General features: G+C 41.1%; 1 protein-coding gene across 2 annotated transcripts in view; it reads left to right on the forward strand.

The window, feature by feature from the left end:
- The window catches only part of VPS35L (VPS35 endosomal protein sorting factor like), a 156,765-nt gene extending 152,379 nt beyond the window's left edge, over positions 1–4,386 (forward strand). For both annotated transcript variants that reach the window (XM_053695001.1, XM_053695002.1), the window contains exon 31: positions 2,530–4,386. In XM_053695001.1, coding sequence (XP_053550976.1) covers positions 2,530–2,628 — 99 coding nt within the window. In that variant the 3' untranslated portion in view covers positions 2,629–4,386. The remainder of the gene's footprint in view (positions 1–2,529) is intronic.
- Positions 4,387–19,006: the final 14,620 nt, after the last annotated feature.

Below are 19,006 nucleotides of genomic sequence, written 5' to 3' on the forward strand. Positions count from 1 at the left end.
GCCAGTTTATTAAATGGCCAAATTTCAGCTCTTTCTGTCTTGTTTCACAAGAAGATTGCTAAATTTCCAGATGTTCAGTTTTGTCTAAGTTTTAGTCAGGATTAAGCCAGTATTTAAACCTATTTTTCCTCCATGGAATCTTTATCTGGTTTGAAGAGTTTTGTAGGTTTTTCCTTTTGAACCTATGCATAATTTGGATATTCATTTTTGTCTTCATTGGGTTTGTATCCTTTGGCCATTTCTTCTGCTAGAAGAATTTCTGAATTATATGCTCTTTGATGTGAGCTTCCTTATCTTGTTTTTCATCATGATAACGCAGTTTTAAGAACAAAATTTGACTTTTTGCCTAAAGTGGTTTCTTCTGAAAACATCAGTCCTGAGGTTGTTCTTTTTGTTCTAATCCAAAGAATTCTCCATAATTTGGTTATAGTCAGAGCTTTGAAGTTCTATTCACAGGCTACTAAGGATTTTAGACAGTCCTCTGGCTTGTTGGTTCATTGTTCTGGTTTCAGAAAGGTTCAGAAGACTGTCATTTAATTTCAGCCTCTTGGTGGAAGATTTAATTCATAAGGCTAACTTGGCAAGACAGTCTTAATGCCCATTCTACCAGATCAGTTGTTAGTTCATGGGCCTTTAAGAAAATTAAGCTTCTGTTCATTAAATTTGTAAGGCAGCTACTTGATCTTCTTTGCATACCTTTACTAAATTCTACCATTTTGATGTGTTTGCTTATTCTGAAGCAGCTTTTGGTAGTTAAGTCCTTAAGGCAGTTATTTTGGGGCATTAGATATTATTGCGTATATATTTTGTCTTTGTGAGAAAAAACAAACTACCCATAAATATCTGTTCTACATTTTGTCCTGCCCTTATTACTAGTGGACTCCACAGGTTGGGTATTAGTTTCCCAGGAGTAATGGATCGTGGACTCTCATTAAACATAAAACCTAATGGTGGTGAGAGCCCATGAGATTCCTCCCATTATTTTCAATATTTTGATTTTTTTTTCTGCCGGCAGTTCAAGTATGCACCCCCTTTTTTAACTACTTTTTTTTTTTGTCTTGCTCTTATTTTTTCTCTTACCACCTTCCTTTTAGCATACTAGTTAGCAGTAGGGTGGGAGGGGTTTTAAGGGGTCTTGGAGTTCTGGGAATCTTTTCCTCCTGTAATTCCCAGGAGAAATGGATCGTAAACTCTCACCAATGAAAGAAAATAAATTAATTTATCAGGTAAGCATGAATTATATTATTTCTGTTTAGAAGAATATTTGCAAAATGTTGTTTATAAATGTATGATAATTTTTAGACTTGGACATTATGGGCCAACTTACAAGTGGAGCAGTATTTAACGCTCCCCCTTGTGGAAAAAGATGAACTTCAAAGTATTCACCCATAGACGTAAATGGAGCAAAAAAGTGTGGAAAAAACCTAAGACCCTACTTGCACGCAAACCGGATCACATATTCTAACCTGACATGAAAATATTCTCATTTGTGCTAACCCGACATGAAAATTTGAATATTTCACATTCTAATGTTTTATTTATTTATAAATAAATATTTCTACAAATATCTGAAGGTATTTTGGTAAAATATATATCTAGATGATTATATATAGATATTGATGTATACAGATATATATTGGAATATCTATTTATAAATACAAAGAACATTGGAATGTGAAATATTTACAGTAAATACACAGTATAACACTTTATTAAATATGAATATTGCATAAATATGCTTTTACATGTTTTCATCTACTTAACTGCAAAGGCCTCCAATGTGCACATATATATATATGTGTGTGTGTGCAGTATACATATGTATTTATGTGTTGATATGTGTATATATGTCTGTAAATACATATATACACATATAAATACATATGCACATACATATAAACATATGTTAAGGACAAGATCTATAGATATATAAATCTTTAGACACGTATATGTATCTCAATGTTAAAGCCATTTGTCTGCCTTTTTTTTTCTCTAACACCTGAGACCTCATTTATTCGAGCCCTTATAACTTTATTGTGCAATTATTATTTTTTATTAATGTTGTAATGTATTTTTTGATGTGTTTTGTGACACTTCTTTGTTTTAAAAAACTTAACCAGAGCTCTGAGGACACAGTAATCATTCTAGCTCACTGGTTTTCAGGTCTCCCTAACAGGCCACATTTTGAGGCTATCTATACAGGAGCACAGGTGAATTAATCAACTGATTAGTAACCATGGTTATTTCACCTGCTCTCATCCAGTGGTAATCCAGAAAAACTGGCCTGTTGGGGAGGCCTGACGACAGGTTTGAAAACCAGTGTTCGAGCATAAATCACGATTGCGCTCATGCATTCACTTTCAACTGTAACACGAACGCTAAACCTTGGTGCCCTCAAACGCCCGCAATAAAACCCTTAACTGTTAGCATGTCACTCATAGCCTGACCCTATCTAGGTAAGTGTGCATATGTAAAGTACTCTGTGTGTGGATTATATAGTCACTAATCTATGTTTCTTCTTTCGTAAAGGTGAAAACATTGGATTATATCAAAAGAAGAAGCAAACAGCCAAACTCGGGTCATTTCAGTGATCTGGCAGCCAGACTACCACTGCAGTCTAGAACTTAACATCATGACATTACCATATCTAGTAATTAAATGTACAATAGATAAAAAAAAGTGATCATTTACCTTTATCAATCATCTTGTATCTATGAACTGCCGACAAGCTCTCTGCAGTGGATTTCTGTGCCTTTGAACGAACGTTACATATACAGTATATATATATATATAATGTGGCATTGAAAGGGTTATGTTTTTGTACTGCCTTATGCGCTCTGCGTTACTGTTGCTAGAATAAAGTGGTACAACCACAGCTAAACATAAAACCTAATGTTAGTTAGCTCTAATGTTCTACTTGTGTCGGCTGCTGTCAGATTTCTCCTCCACCCCTGCTGAGCACAGCAGATCAGTTTGGACTTTTTGAATGAACTTTTTTCTTAAATGACAGAGGTAAGTGCATCATGTTCGCTTAAACTGTACATTCAGATTATCATTCTGCAGTGTTTGTATTAAAGGGACAGTTTACCCAAACATGTCTCCCCTTTAATTTGATCCCAATGATCCATTTTACCTGCTGGAGGTGTATTAAATTGTTTACAAGTAGCTCCTTTACCCTTATTTCGTCATTTGAAATAGCTGTTTTAGTCTGTGGTATCCCCACCTATACTGAAATGTTCTATACTTAAAGGGACATGAAACCCACATTTTTTTCTTTTATAATTTAGAAAGATGATGACATTTTAAACAACTTTCTAATTTACTTCTATTATCTAATTTGCTTCATTGTCTTGATATTCTTTTCTGAAAAGCATATCTAGATAGGCTCAGTAGCTGCGGATTGGTTGCTGCAGATGTGTGATTGACTAACCCATGTGCATTGCTCTTTCTTCAACAAAGGATATCTAAAAAATAAAGCAAATTAGCTAATAGAAGTAAATTGGAATGTTGTTTAAAATTGTATTCGCTATCATGACAGAAAAAAATTGGGTTTAGTGTCCCTTTAAGTCCAGGCTATTGACAAGCTATGTAAACACAGCCAGCAGAAAAATTGCACTCTTAGTAGGGTGTAGAAGAGATAAGGAAATTATAATTTTCCATTGTTCTCTAAGTATTGGCTTTGGTTTGCAAACAAATATAAGACAAGGAAGTAAGTGTGTGTACACAAAGTGATAACATGAGATCTCACTTTACCTGCAAGCTCAACCCATTGTAATAGGTTGTGGTTTCAAAGCACAAAACCAGCTATTTCATATACACAAATAAACCTGAAAATGCAATTTCTCATAGATTTTATACTTTGCAGCTGGTATAACAAGTCATTGGAAATACATTAAGGGGAAAACAATTTTACAGTATACTGTGCCTTTAATGAAAGCTTCTATGTGTCAGTATCAGCACAAATTAGTCACAGCAGTAGTGAGTCTGTCACTGTGACTTTAATGAAATGGTCCATTACTCACGTTACGTAGACTGCGCCAGCAGCCATTGGATTCTCTTTTTGCTTGTACAGCAGTTTGCCATTACTATTATAGATATAGGTCTATAGATACAGAGGTGTTGCGCATCTCTTCCAGGTCTGCTTATGGAAGCGCCATACAGAGGTAATCTGACCCCTTAAATCATGGAGATCAGAATGATAGGGCAGGGGGTATTTAAATGTAAGCTAACATCACTTTTCATAACATTCCTCAGATATCAAATTATTTATAATGGTTAAAAACAAAGGAATATGTTACTCCTTATACTTTTATTGAACCTATTTCTATTGGTATATACACATTGAAATGTTCATGTAACTAGTCAATAAACATAGAGAAAATTGTATTTGTTTTTGTTTCTTTGTACCCTCTTTTTACCAAATTACTGATTCACGTGGTAGACTTTTTTCAACAATAACGTGGAAGTTAAATTATAGAACAAACTTTGATTTATTTCACTAAATTTCTATCAATATACATATATTCCATCTAGGTTTGTAAGTAACCAGTATTTCATGCTAGCATGCTAGCATAATTAAGAGTGAATACACTCGAAACATCGCTATTTTTATGTCTGTACCTTAAGAGAAAATAAAGTGAGTTAAGAGGAAGTAAAGTGCTGTGTACATCCATTTTTTGCCACTTCCCCCATCCCCCAGTCATTCCTCGTCACAGGAGGATGGCAGAGAAGTATCAGAAGATTTGGAGTAGTTCCTTAGGAAGGGTATCTGCCCTTCGATATGGGACTGGAGTTTTAATAAATCTTGTCAGCCTCTCAGTGAGAGCATTGATGAAAGTTAGAGTCTGGAGATGCAGGGAGAGTCTTTCTGCAAACCCATCCAGACTGCCTGCTAACGGCTCCTAAGCAATCAGTGTTGATGAGTTTCACTGCCTGCTTGTTTTCTCACTCAAGTCCATGTCAGGAGCAATGATACAACACTGTCACACTTGAGAGGCTGTGTTTCTGTTCCACAGTATGATTCTGGTAAGATTGTTTCAATTTTTACATATGTTGAAAACTCTAGAAGACAGGGTCACAGTGTGGCTCCTTTTATCTTAATAGAATCATGGGTTAATATCTCCTGAGGGAGATTATTGAACTGTGAAGATTAATCAAATGTGATGCTTTGATTGATGCTGCTTTATGTGTGAGATTTATTGGGCTCATAGACTGTTTGTTATGTGGCTGGAACACACAGGTTTTTACTTTCACTTTGAACGCTGCGCAGCTTGTAGCTTGGCAAGCTTTTTCTCATAGCAGGGGCGGACCTGTCTTGCGCATCATGTGACTGGGAGTGGTCTTGCTTTCATTTCCTCTTTCCTTAACGAGCTGGCTGCCAGAGAAGGCGCTTTTTCTCTGTATTGTCTGGGTCTAGGAGGTGGTGAGTGCTGCAGCCATTGGACGTATAAAGGTGTTGTTTAAAAAAAAAAAAAAAAAAATGTTTTATTTTCTGTGTCCTACTGTCATTAGCTTAAGCTATGGAGGATTCTGAGATATTAGAGGGTACTCCCTCTATTGCAAATACTAATACCTGTTTATATTGTGAAGAGGCTTTGGTATGCCTGCCCTCTCAACTATGTTCCACATGCCTTGAACACGTCATTAGGTCTAAAAAGGTTAACCCCTTTAGTACCACTGAGCCGTCCACCTCTGAGGACTCGCCATCCCATGAGGTACATACCCATCAGTCATCTCCTCCTACACACGCAGCTTCCCGTAGCAGACCTGATCTTCCAGCTGCAGGGAGCCTTTTACCATCAGACTTTACAGCGCAGTTAAAAACGGTGGTGTCTGAGGCCCTCAGTGCTTTACCTCGCCCCGCTAAACACAAGCGAAAGGTTCAACATAGCTCTCCTGCCCAGGGGTCATCATGTGATTTATTGGATTTATCTGTTCTAACTCAGCTATCCGAGGATGAGTCACGCTCTTAGGCTTCAGAGGGTGAACTTTCTGGGTCAGAGTTTGCTGCCTCTAAGCCTCCTACTGCAGAGGAATAAGCCTTTAGATTTAAAATTGAACACTTACGTTTTCTTCTAAAAGAGGTCCTGTCTACATTAGAGGTTCCAGAGGCCAAGTTGCCTGATGAACCTTTGATTCCTAAATTAGACAAGTGTACAAGGACAGGGTAGTGCCGTTAACTTTTCCTGTGCCTGTAAAGATAGCGAACATTATTAAGAACGAATGGGACAAAATTGGATCTTCCTTTTCCCCTTCGTATTACTTTAAAAAAATATTCTCAGTCCCGGCCTTTCAATTGAAGCTGTGGGGTTTGGTCCCTAAGGTGAATGGTGCTAGCTCCACGCTTGCCAATCGTACTACTATCCCGCTAGAGGATAAGAAGATGGAAACTCTTCTAAGAAAGATGTTTCAACATACGGATACTTGTTTTAACCAGCAGCGGCTGTTGCCTCGGTTGCTGGAGCAACTTGCTTATCGGAATTGATCGAGGTGGAGGGTCCCCTCAACGTTATCAAGGAAAGAATTAAAGCATTAAGAATTGCTAATTCTTTTATCTGTGATGCAAACATGCAGATTATTCGCCTAAATGCTAAGGTGTCTGTTTTTTCTGTTCAGACCCGTCGGGCGCTCTGGCTGAAGTCCTGATCTGCGGACATGACTTCTAAGTCTAGACTTCTCTCCCTTCCTTTTAAGGTAAAGATTTTATTTGGTCCAGGCCTGGACTCCATTATCTCTTCACGGTTACAGGGGGCAAGGGTGCCTTCCTACCGCAGTATAAAAAGAACAAGTCTAAGGGACAAAGTTCTAATTTTTGTTCCTTTCGTTCTGATAAATCCCAACGACAGCAGCCCTCCGCTAATCCCGAGCAAACCAAGAGTAATTGGAAGCCGGCTCAGTCCTGGAATAAATCCAAGCATAGCAAGAAGCCCGCTGAGACTAAATCGGCATGAAGGCGTGGGCCCTGATCCGGCGCTGGATCATGTAGGGGGCAGACTGTCGCTCTTTTCAGAAGCTTGGTTCAGGGACGTGCAGGATCCTTGGGTCCTGGAGGTCATAGCTCAGGGATAAAAGATAGGTTTCAAGTCTCATGCACCAAAGGGCAGATTTCTCCTCTCAAGCCTGTCTTTCAGACCAGAAAAGAGGGAAGCCTTTCTGGGGTACATGCAGGATCTGTCCTCCTTAGGGGTCACTGTCCCTGTACCTAACGCAGAGAGAGGTTTGGGATACTATTCAAGCCTTTTTGTGGTCCCAAAGAAGGAGGGTACTTTTCCCCCGATTCTGGACCTAAAGTGCTTAAACAAATTTCTAAACGTCCCCTCGGTCAAGATGGAGACAATACGTTCAATCCTTCCCTTAGTTCAGGAAGGACAGTTCATGACCACTGTAGATCTGTAGATCTAAAGGATGCTTACCTTTACGTTCCAATCGACAAGGATCACTTCCAGTTCCTAAGGTTTGCATTCCTGGACCAGCACTTCCAGTTCATTGCACTTCCATTTGGTCTAGCTACTGCCTCAATATTTTTTACAAAGGTTCTAGGGGCTCTTCTAGCCATTGCCAGAACCCGGGGTTTAGCAGTAGCTATATTCCTGGAGCAGCACTTCCAGTTCATTGCACTTCCATTTGGTCTAGCTACTGCCTCAATATTTTTTACGAAGGTTCTAGGGCTCTTCTAGCCATTGCCAGAACCCAGGGTTTAGCAGTAGCTCCCTACTTGGACAATATTCTGGTACAAGTACCATCTTTTAGTCTGGCGGAGGACCATTCGGAATCTCTTCTCTCTCTTCTTCGATCTCATGGATGGAAGATAAATCTAGAAAAGAGTTCTCTTATTCTAAGCACCAGGGTAGAATTCCTGGGTAGTATAATAGACTCCATATGCATGAGGATATTTCTAACAGACCAGAGACATTGCAAGCTTGCTTCGGCATGTCTTGCCTTCCGGACCTCCTTAAAGCCCTCTGTGGCTCAGTGTATGTAGGTAATTGGTCTCATGGTGTCCAGCATGGACATCCATTCCCATTGCCAGGTTCCGTCTCAGACCACTGCAACTGTGCATGCTGAGACAGTGGAACAGCGATCATTCGGATCTGTCTCAACACATTTATCTGGACAACCAGTCGAGAGAATCGCTCTCTTGGTGGCTCTGTCCAGATCATCTATCCCGAGGGACATCCTTCTTAAGACCATCCTGGGAGATTGTGACTAAGGATGCAAGTCTATCTGGATGGGGAGCTGTTTGGGGTGTCAAGAAGGAACAGGGCCTGTGGTCTCAGGAGGAACGCTCCCTCCCGATCAACATTCTGGAACTTCGAGCAATCTTCAATGCTCTGAAGGCTTGGCCCCTTCTGAGTTCGTTCAGGTTTATCAGATTCCAATCAGACAATATAACCTCGGTGGCTTACATCAACCATTGGGGGGAGCGAGAAGCTCCCTAGCAATGAGGGAGGTATCTCAAATTCTGGAGTGGACGGAGGCCCACAGCTGTTCGCTGTCAGCGATCCACATTCCGGGTATGGACAACTGGGAAGCGGATTTTCTCAGCAGACAATCTTTTAATCTGGGGGAATGGTCTCTCCATCCTGAAGTGTTTGCAGAGATATACAACAAGTGGGGGACGCCGGAGATGGATCTCATGGCGTCTCGTCTCAATACCAAGCTACCCAGATATGAGTGGAGGTCCAAGGATCCTCAGGCGGAGCTAATAGATGCATTAGCAGTGCCTTGGAGGTTCAGTCTAATTGACCTTTTCCCGCCGTTACCACTTCTTCCTCGTGTAGTGGCCCGCCTCAAGCAGGAGCAGGCATCAGTGACACTGATTGCTCCATCGTGGACACAAAGGATGTGGTTCGCGGATCTGGTGAAGATGCCATCATCTCCTCCGTGGAAGTTACCTTGTCGCAGGGATCTGCTGGAACAAGGTCCTTTTGTTCATCAAAATCTAGATTCACTGAGGCTGACTGCGTGAAGATTGAACGCTTAGTCCTAGCCAAGAGAGGATTTTCTGAGAGAGTGATTGATACTCTCATTTAAGCTCGTAAGCCGGTGACTCGTCGCATCTGTCATAAGGTGTGGAGAACCTACTTATTCTGGTGTAAAGAGCGTGGATTTCCCTGGCATAAGGTTAAGGTGGCCAGGATCCTATCGTTTCTCCAGGATGGACTGGAGAAGGGCCTTTCTGCCAGTTCCCTGAGGGGACAGATTTCGGCCCTATCTGTTTTACTGCACAAGAGGCTCTCAGAGCTTCCCGATGTACAGTCCTTTGTTAAGGCTCTGATTAGGATCAGAGATATATGTATAGATATTTTCAGCGCCTAAAAGCTACCACACAAACTCCTCCCAAAAAGCAAGATCTCCCAGTCCCAACCAGATCTCAAAAGAAAGGAAACAAATATGCAATAGGGGAGTGCTAAGGTAATCCCTTGGAGGGGATAATAAGCTGAAGGTGGAATCAAATGGTATAATCAAATGGTATATCAAAAGAAATATAAGGTATTAAATTGTATACATGTTTAATCAAATTACATAAAGTACATATAACATAGACGTCATCAGAAAAAACAATATTAAAAAATGTATTAAAAAACAATGGTCGGGGACTTCCGGTGGGCGGAGCTACAGACCGGCAGCATAGTGAAAGAGCTCCTCAGATTGTGCTGCGTTTAAGCCAAAAAACTGCCGGTCTCTGCTACCCACACACGCCATCCTTGTTGGGGTATTATCTGGACCCTAGCCCCAACGGACTAGAAAGTGTGAAGGGCCGAATATCGCCCTAGTCCCTGGAAGGAACGAAAGTGCGCAACGAAGCGCAAACCGCGGGCGCCATCTTGGAGTGCGGCCCACGCTAGCATCGCATTGGAACCGGCTGCTACCCGGCTACCAGGGGACATTCTTAGCCGCTGTATGTTACCGGAGGGAGTGAGTACAAGCCCTATTGCATGCATCTTAGCCCCACAAGCAGTGCATAAACATAACAAGTGCAAGAACGGAGGTATTGATTCATGCAGGAGACCGTGTAAAACCTGATACAAGCACATTCACGCACATTCAGAAGTTTTTTATCAGAGGTACACCCCTAAAGACTTGCATTTGTGGGAGGTTGGGAACACTTCTTCTGTCTGGACTATACAGCTCACAATAAAAGAAGTATCATACAATCAAAGGGACATTGTTTCAAAGCATTTATTGTGAAACATATGACATATTATGCTGAACGTTTACTAACAACAGAATAAAAAAAAAATGGTTGTCTCATGAAACACTTGTATTAAGATCATCGAAGGGGAGTTTGTTCCTTTTGGCTTGCTGATACGTGGGCTGATGCTGCCACTTAGAGGACTCTCACACTCTTACCAAGAGAACTTTGTCTATATTGTAAGCAAATTGGTGCAGGGTTTGCATGAAGCTAGATCATTACTTTAAGCCTGTATCAAACACACTGGCTGACAAAATGACATCCAGGCATAAGCAAGCAGATAAGAAGAGGCCTGCACCAGAATTACATACTGAATCCCCACCCTCTCCCAAATCCTCACATGTGATCACATCTGACTCCTCTGCTCTCCTCCAGGAACTTAAGTCCTTCTTTCTACCGAAGATGGAATCCCTTCAGGCTGGGGTAGATACATTGACCAGCGAAATACGCCAATTCTCTACCAGAATGTCCCACGTGGAGCAGCGTGTGTCAGATGTAGAAGACAGACAAGAATCAACCTCTACCTCAGTAAGGCAGCTACAACGCCAAAACCAAATCTTGCAAGAAAAGGTAGACGACCTCGAAAATCGGAGTCGGAGGAACAATCTCCGAATGGTGGGTGTACCTGAAACAGTGAAAAACAAAGATTTGCTTGAGTTTACCGCTTTAACCATCCCTAAACTGCTGAAAATGAATCCAGATCACTTACCCCTTGACATAGAGCGAGCCCATCGCATAGGCCCGGATAGAGGCCTTGAGACTTTAAACTCTCGTCCACGCCAAGTGATTTATAAGTGCCTCAACTACCAGGAAAAACTCGCACTATTGCGAGCTTATAGGGCTCATACAGGAGATTTGATTTTTGAAGGAAAGAAAATATTGATTTTTCAGGACTTTTCTGCAGAGGTTACCAAACTCCGGAAAGAATTCGCTCCACTGTGCTCTCGACTTCACAAGGAGGGGAGACAGGCTTCACTGCTATATCCTGCTAAATTAAGACTGCAAACACCAGCTGGTCCCAAGTTTTTCAGTTCCCCCAAAGATCTGCAAGCATACCTTGATAGAGATAAAGATGACCAACGAGATGTACACTGAACATAGAAGAATTTCTTTTCAGCCTCAATTTTCTCCAAGCTCTCCGTTACATAATGGAGGGATGGAGTGCTGCAACATGCCCAGTGGCAGAAAGAGTAACTGGGACTAATCTCAGGCATACTGAACTGCATGAAAGGCTCATGTGGGAACTGCAGAAACTCCCAGGAACTAGGCTATGGGGGCATATACATTATCTCACTTCTTGGTTCATGAAGACCAAACTTATACATTTTGGGGAGATACTGGTTTGGTTCCCCAATGTTATCTTGTTTTGTGTTACAAGTTATGTTCTGCATGCATTTTCGAAGACAGTAATTTATGCTTTTTGTCTCCCAGGTCTGACACTAACCCCCTCCCCACATAAAGGTAGAGGGATAGCATTTTTTCTCCTCCCAGGTTTTAAAACTAAGCCATGCATGGCGTCCCTATCCTCTAACAGGGCTGGCAAGCTTCCCTGCCCTTGCTTTAAACCTTCTATACCCAATATTCAAACAGCCTGGGAAAAGGCCCAAAGTGGCTTTAATTCTAATTACAGTACTCCCAGCCAAGTAGAACCCCACTCCCCCTTAACCGTAACGGAGAGATATTTCAGGCTCCTAGCCCATGTTTGCCTAACCATTTCTTTCTCTCTTTTTGGTACTATTACATGTGTCCTTAGGGATGTTTATGTTTATGCTGAGATTGACATGCTCTTTGCTAGGTGCCAGGCCTGCTACCAGGATACTCTTTTGTTAAAGCAGGGTCTCCAACCGCTTTCTCAGGCTGATGAAGTCTGCTGGTTTCTGGGTGGAATTTGTTTGTTATGTTTATGTGTTTTGCCTACAGTGTCAATGTTATGTGATGCACTAATGCTTTTGTGTCTCTGCCTCCAGCAACAGATGCTCCTCCACTCTGGGGGGTCCCCACACCATGCAATCCTTGACACATGGAAACCTTCTGGTTTGGCTTCCCGACTCTCTCCCATCTGGCTGATTCGTGAGTACAACTCCCTGGCACAAATTGATATCATGCCCTCCCCATACCACATTTTTCCACATACCTTAGGGTACCCATGTTTTATCCTGTTGATCCGCCTGCTCCACAGACCGCACCTCAGAATAGCAGAGCTGCAGGAACATTCCATACTTTCATTAGATAATGGCGCAGCGCTATAATGTAGTATCTTGGAATGTTGGAGGTATCACCTCTCCAGCTAAAAGAAGCAAGATACTCCACTACCTCAACTCAATCCACGCAGATATTGCACTGTTGCAAGAAACCCACTTGACACAGGAAGAGCACGCTAAGCTGAAGGTTAGATGGGTAGGTCAAGTTATAAACACGCCAACGACAGGCAGAAAAAAGGGGGGTAGCGATACTGGTCAGGAAAGGGTTACCAATAGTGCTTACAGATACACATATCGACGTGCAGGGAAGGTATATCATCACTAGCTTGCATGTATCTTCCAAAACCTATACACTTTGCAGTGTCTATGGGCCGAATAGTCTCTCTCCCCACTTTTGGTCCCAGATTCAATCACTCCTAACTAAACGTAATAGCTCTCAAATCCTCATGGGAGGGGACTTCAACATGGCCCAACTATCCCCTCTCGATAGATTTATAAACCCCTCACAACCCTCTGGCATAAAACAGGGCTCTCAGCGACAGAAAATTTAATCTAAAATTACTTTAAGGCTTAAGGAGGGCTTGGGATTGGTTGATTTATGGAGATTGCGTAATCCAGAGGTTAGGGACTACACCTGTATGTCTAAATCACACCACACATTGTCCAGGATTGACTACTTCCTCACGTCTCCTGCTCTCACCCCTTTCATACCCTATACTAAAATACAACCCATCACCATATCAGATCACGCCCCTATCACACTGGTGCTGGACTTTACCCCCGCCGATAATTTACATAAAACATGGAGGTTTCCCTCTCATCTTTACAACAATGTAGATTTCCGCCAAAACTTACTTGCACACTGGATAGACTATGATGCAGATAACGCCCAACACCACGACAACACGGATCTCTTTTGGCATGCCTCAAAGGCTGTGCTAAGGGGGAGAATCACAGCATACACTTCACATCATAAGAAACAGACTAAGAGGCTCACTGATCAAATGCTAAGAAATCTCACAGATGCATATAATACATATCTGCAACACCCGACCAGCCAATCGAGGCAACACTATTACAACTTGAAGCAAGAAAGAGACACCCATATCCAAATGGTAGATAACATACACACATTGCACAGGCAGGGACGATTCTACAGGTACGGGAACAAGGCAGGGAAAATAATGGCAAACATGGTCAAAGTGGTCACCCCTAGATCTAACATTCCAGCAATCATTACAGATAAGGGCCTTTGTAATGACACCCCTACGATTATGAAAGAGTTTGTGTCATACTACACTAAACTATACACTAAGCAGGACATATCAGAACATAATAAACAGTCATTCTGGCGCAATGTCACCGTCCCCACCATGACCCAGGAACAATTGGCTACGCTTAATGCCCCTATTCAAATACAAGAAGTTGTGAATACCATACGAAGCATTAAACTAGGGAAGGCGGCGGGACCTGACGGTCTTCCCGCAGAATATTATAAAATCTTATGCCCGGCGATAGCGCCCACTTTGGCAAAGCTTTTTTCAGACTACTTAGCAGGGAAGTCTGTACCGGACTCTAGATTTACCGATGCTAACATATGCGTCATTCCCAAACCGGATAGAGATTCAACTCTGCCGTCTTCTTATAGGCCGATTTCTTTATTAAATGGGGACTATAAGTTAATGACCAAAATCCTCGCTAATCGGCTGGCAGATGTTCTGCCACTGCTGGTCCACCCAGACCAGACGGGTTTTGTCAAACACAGATCATCAGTTATCAATTTACGCAAAGCACTGGCAGTCATAGCACAATACCATCAAGCCCGACATAACCGGTCAGATGCCTCACTACAGGATGCCTGCTTCCTCTCTGTCGACGCCGAGAAGGCGTTCGACAGGGTGGAGTGGGATCACTTATACACTACGCTTATTAACTTTGGTATCACAGGCCACTTCTTGGATGCTGTACGTAGACTGTATAATTCACCCTCGGCATCCATCATTATCAATGGTGGTCTCTCCCCTTCCTTTAAGCTAGAAAGGGGCACAAGGCAAGGTTGCCCATTGTCCCCGCTCCTATTCGATCTTGCCATTGAGCCGCTGGCTTGCTATATCCGACAACACTGTGCTGGCCTTAAACTACACGCACAGTGTCTACATATCTCACTGTTTGCTGATGACCTCTTGTTGTATATTAGCAACCCTGATCTTAACGTTCCTCAAATATTACAAGTAATGACAAAATTTGGTACCTTTACTGGATACAAAATAAACGAAGACAAATCTGAAGTCACTTGGCTTCAAAACCAGGGAGGCAGCTCCCTTCAGAACACGAGTCTTAAGGTCACGGACGGGTCTTTTAAGTATCTGGGGATTCACTTACATGTAGACCCCACAAAGATTTATCAACTTAATATCCCAAAAGTTATACTTAGTTCACAGAACACCATCCGAGGTTGGAGGGGTCTTCCCCTCTCCCTTCACGGTAGAATTCATTTATTGAAAATGGTAATACTACCAAAAATCTTGTATCCCTTGCAAATGCTCCCTCTTCTGCTCCACAACAAGGACATACAGGTAATCTCTTCTACTTTTGCCTCCTTTGTGTGGAACCAAAAAAAGCATAGGATCAACACCACCAGACTCTCTATGCCACTGGGGGTGGGGGGACTTAGGTTTCCGAACATTCAGTGGTACAATTGGGCAACACTAACTAAGCTGGTGCTTGGCTGGTTGGCCGGATCTGAATACTTCAGCCATGCTGTAGAGGCGGACTGTGCGTCACCGCTGAACTTGGCCTACCTCCCACACTCTACCTTGTCTGCCTTACCCCATCACATTTCTCAGAACATACTGTTCAGAGACCCGCTGAGAGCATGGCACAGGCTATGCCGATTCTGGGGTAGTGATCACAAAGTGACCAAATATCTGCCCATACAGGGAAACCCTACGTTCATACCTGGTTTCACCACCAGGGCCTTTCAGAAATGGAGGGCCTCTGGCCTGACCTCTATTGCACAATTTATCAATCCTAACACGCTTCAGGTTCTCCCTTTCCAGGAACTGAGAGAAACCTTTGCTATCCCCGCTGATACCATGTTCGCATATTTTCAGTGTAGGCACTTTGTCAGGGCTCTCATCTTAGACAATCGGCTTACTAAAGTAAGTTCTGGCGTGGACAGACTAGTCCGCATGACGAAACAAGGATCATATTCCATAACCCGTATATATAACGAAATCACAAGTCACTTAGAACAACCTGTCCTTCAAACAATACACAACAAATGGCAAGGGACAAGAGACATACAGATTACGGCACAAGAGATCGAAGATAGCTTTCAGAGAGTAAGAGCAGCTACCCTTTCAGCTTATTCTAGAGAGGCACACACCAAACTAATACATCAGGCATATATCCTCCCTAAACTAAGACTAAGGTGGGCCCCTCAGGCAGTAGATAAGTGTAACAAGTGCTCCTTTGCATCACCTGATCTCACACACTTAATATGGGACTGCCCCAAAATAAAAAGACTGTGGGGTAAAGTTCAGTTTTGGCTCCAGAGGGTACTCCAGCAAGAGATAGCTTTAACTCCCTCCACCATCATTTTTCTGACAGACCAGGGGATTACATCCCAACATCGGAAATTTCTGAACTCTGTGATTCTGCTCTCTAGGCGACTAATCATGCAGTATTGGGTAAGGGATAAGGCCCCACCCTTCAAGAAACTGTTGGGGGCAATACACACTCAGGTTTTGGTGGAGCAGGCGGACGTACAGGGAGATCTTGATAAAAGAATAAAATCTTATATATATAAATGGGAACCTTATTTACTGTACATCTCTCCACAAGTAAGACATAGAATACTTTATCCTTTTCGCAATTCAACATTTATCATGGAGGAAAATCTGAGAGGGAAGTGGTGTCTTTCTCTGTCGCCCCCCTCCCCCCCCCCCCCTCAGCCAACCTGACCACATACGCATAGCTTTGTAGTAGCCCTTAAATTCTCTTTGACATAAGTGCCAGGGAGCTCAGTCCCCCCCCCCTCCCCAAAATCTATCCCTACCCCCCCCCGGAGTGGAAGGACCTGATTCGATTTGATTTGATAGGATTGTTTACTGTTTATGGTTTGTATTAGTTACTTGATGCTTTATAAAAAAAAATGGAAAAAACCAGATTAACATCTCAGTATGGAGATATCTTATTTTGGGAAGACTCTTCCCCCGGACTGTGGGGGAGGAGGGTCGTCGAATTCCCTTTCTGTATCTTAAAATGTAAATTCTGATGTATTACATACTATGACTTCCATGTTGTGATGGATCTGGATTATAAATAAAGTTTAAAAAAAAACAAAAAAAAAAAAAAACAATGGTCACAATGAATAAAAGATTTATAAAATCTTTCTAAAATCGAGATGAGTTTTATAAATTGCTTTATAAAATCTTACTATAATCAAAATAAGCGACGATAATAAAAATTGGAAGCTATATCATGGAGGATACCCAAGAATAGCAATATCAGAATATAGGTTAAGGAAAACAATATAGTGATAAAAAATTAATAGCCTTATCTAAACAAAATATAACACACTAAATCTTATGAGCAATATAATAAGCAATATAAATCTTAAGAGCAATGTAAATCCAAGATTGGTCCGAAAGGATGGTGAAAATGTCCAATAGTTTATATGTCCCAAACTTCTATCCAATTAAGTGTCCAAATATTATGTGTAGAGAAAATCCGTGGAAATGCAAAAAAGTGAATAAATACTAAATGCAAAAATAAGATGCAAAAATATATGTATATGTTTAAAAATAAAAGTAAAGAGTGAAAAAATAAAAAATAGGGTCTGTAAAAATATATAGGGGGTATGAAAAAAAATATATATATATATATAGAAAAAAGAAAAAAAAAGAAAAAAATCGGTGTACATCTAAAATTGTGATATCAGTGTCAGTAAAAATACATATGCATCAATAAAAACATCTTGATTTTTGTGACTGTTCTTATAGTGTAAAAAAAAAATCCTTAAAGGGACATGAAACCCACATTTTTTCTTTCATGATTTAGTGAGAGCATGCAATTTTAAACAACTTTCTAATTTACTTCTATTATCTAATTTGCTTCATTATCTTGATATTCTTTGCTGAGTAGCATATCTAGATATGCTCAATAGCTGCTGATTGGTAGAAGCACATAGACGCCTTGTGTGATTGGCTCACCCATGTACATTGCTATTTCTTCAACAAAGATTATCTAAAGAATGAAGCAAAATTAGATAATAGAAGTAATTTGGAAAGTTATTTAAAATTGTATTCTCTACCTGAATCATGAGAGACATTTTTTGGGTTTAGTGTCCCTTTAAGTGAACCTCAAATAATACGGTGTCCTAAAATCAAATAGTCTACTATGATCTGATAGGTGTTTCTCTTTAGGTGTTAATAATAATATACTTTCTGTCAGATGAATACTCCTGATTGTGTAATAGCTTCCGATATCCTAAAATGAAATAAAAAACATAGTGCAATATTGCTACTATTGAAGAATGGAATAAGTATTATGCTTACCAGTGAAACCTGAGCCGTGATATCAGTAATTCTACGCGTTTTGGTCCTAAACCTGGACCTTTCTCAAGACTGATACCGGCTTAAAAAACATCACTTAAAGGGATATTGAACCCAAATTTTTTCTTTTGTGATTCAGATAGAACATTTTAAGCAACTTTCTAATTTACTCCTATTATTAAATGTTCTTTATGCTCTTGGTATCTTTTATTTTAAATGCAAGAATGTAAGTTTAGATGCTGGCCCATTTTTGGTGAACAACCTAGGTTGTCCCTGCTGATTGGTGGATAAATTCATCCACCAATCAAAAACTGCTGTCCAGAGTTCTGAACCAAGAAAAAAAAGCTTAGATGCCTTCTTTTTCATATAAAGATAGCAAGAGAACGAAGAAAAATTGATAATAGGAGTAAATTAGAAAGTTGCTTAAAATTGCATGCTCTATCTGTATCACGAAAGAAACATTTTGGGTTCAGTGTCCCTTTAAATAAAGATCCCCAGCCAATTACTGATTCTTAAAAATCGCGCCAAACACTTGTTAATGGCGCCAATTGTTTTGTGCATACCCCGGATAAGATATTCAGTCTCTACGTGCTTCCGCCTCTAATGTCCGAATACCAAACTTACGATATACCGGAAGTAGTTTGATTGACGTTATACCGGAAGTGCTACATCACCGGAAATAACGTCATATCCCAAGTTATCGCTGTCACTTTTGTGTAATGGTATCCGGTTGGGCATCTTACATCATACTAGGGAGCCATGTTGGATTTCTAAAAATCTTAATAGGGGAGGGAGGGGACACAGAGATGCAAATGGATGAATTATTATATTAATTAATCACAAAACTCAGGTTCCGTAATGGTGAGTGTTTCCTTCCAATAGCAAATACAATACTAAATAGCTAAATGGCTAAGAATTTAAAAAATTAAAAAGATTTCTCCAACATTGGTGTGTCCGGTCCACGGCGTCATCCTTACTTGTGGGATATCTCTTCCCCAACAGGAAATGGCAAAGAGTCCCAGCAAAGCTGGCCACATAGTCCCTCCTAGGCT

The sequence above is a fragment of the Bombina bombina genome, chromosome 11 (assembly GCF_027579735.1).
Source record: "Bombina bombina isolate aBomBom1 chromosome 11, aBomBom1.pri, whole genome shotgun sequence".
Lineage (NCBI taxonomy): Eukaryota > Metazoa > Chordata > Amphibia > Anura > Bombinatoridae > Bombina > Bombina bombina.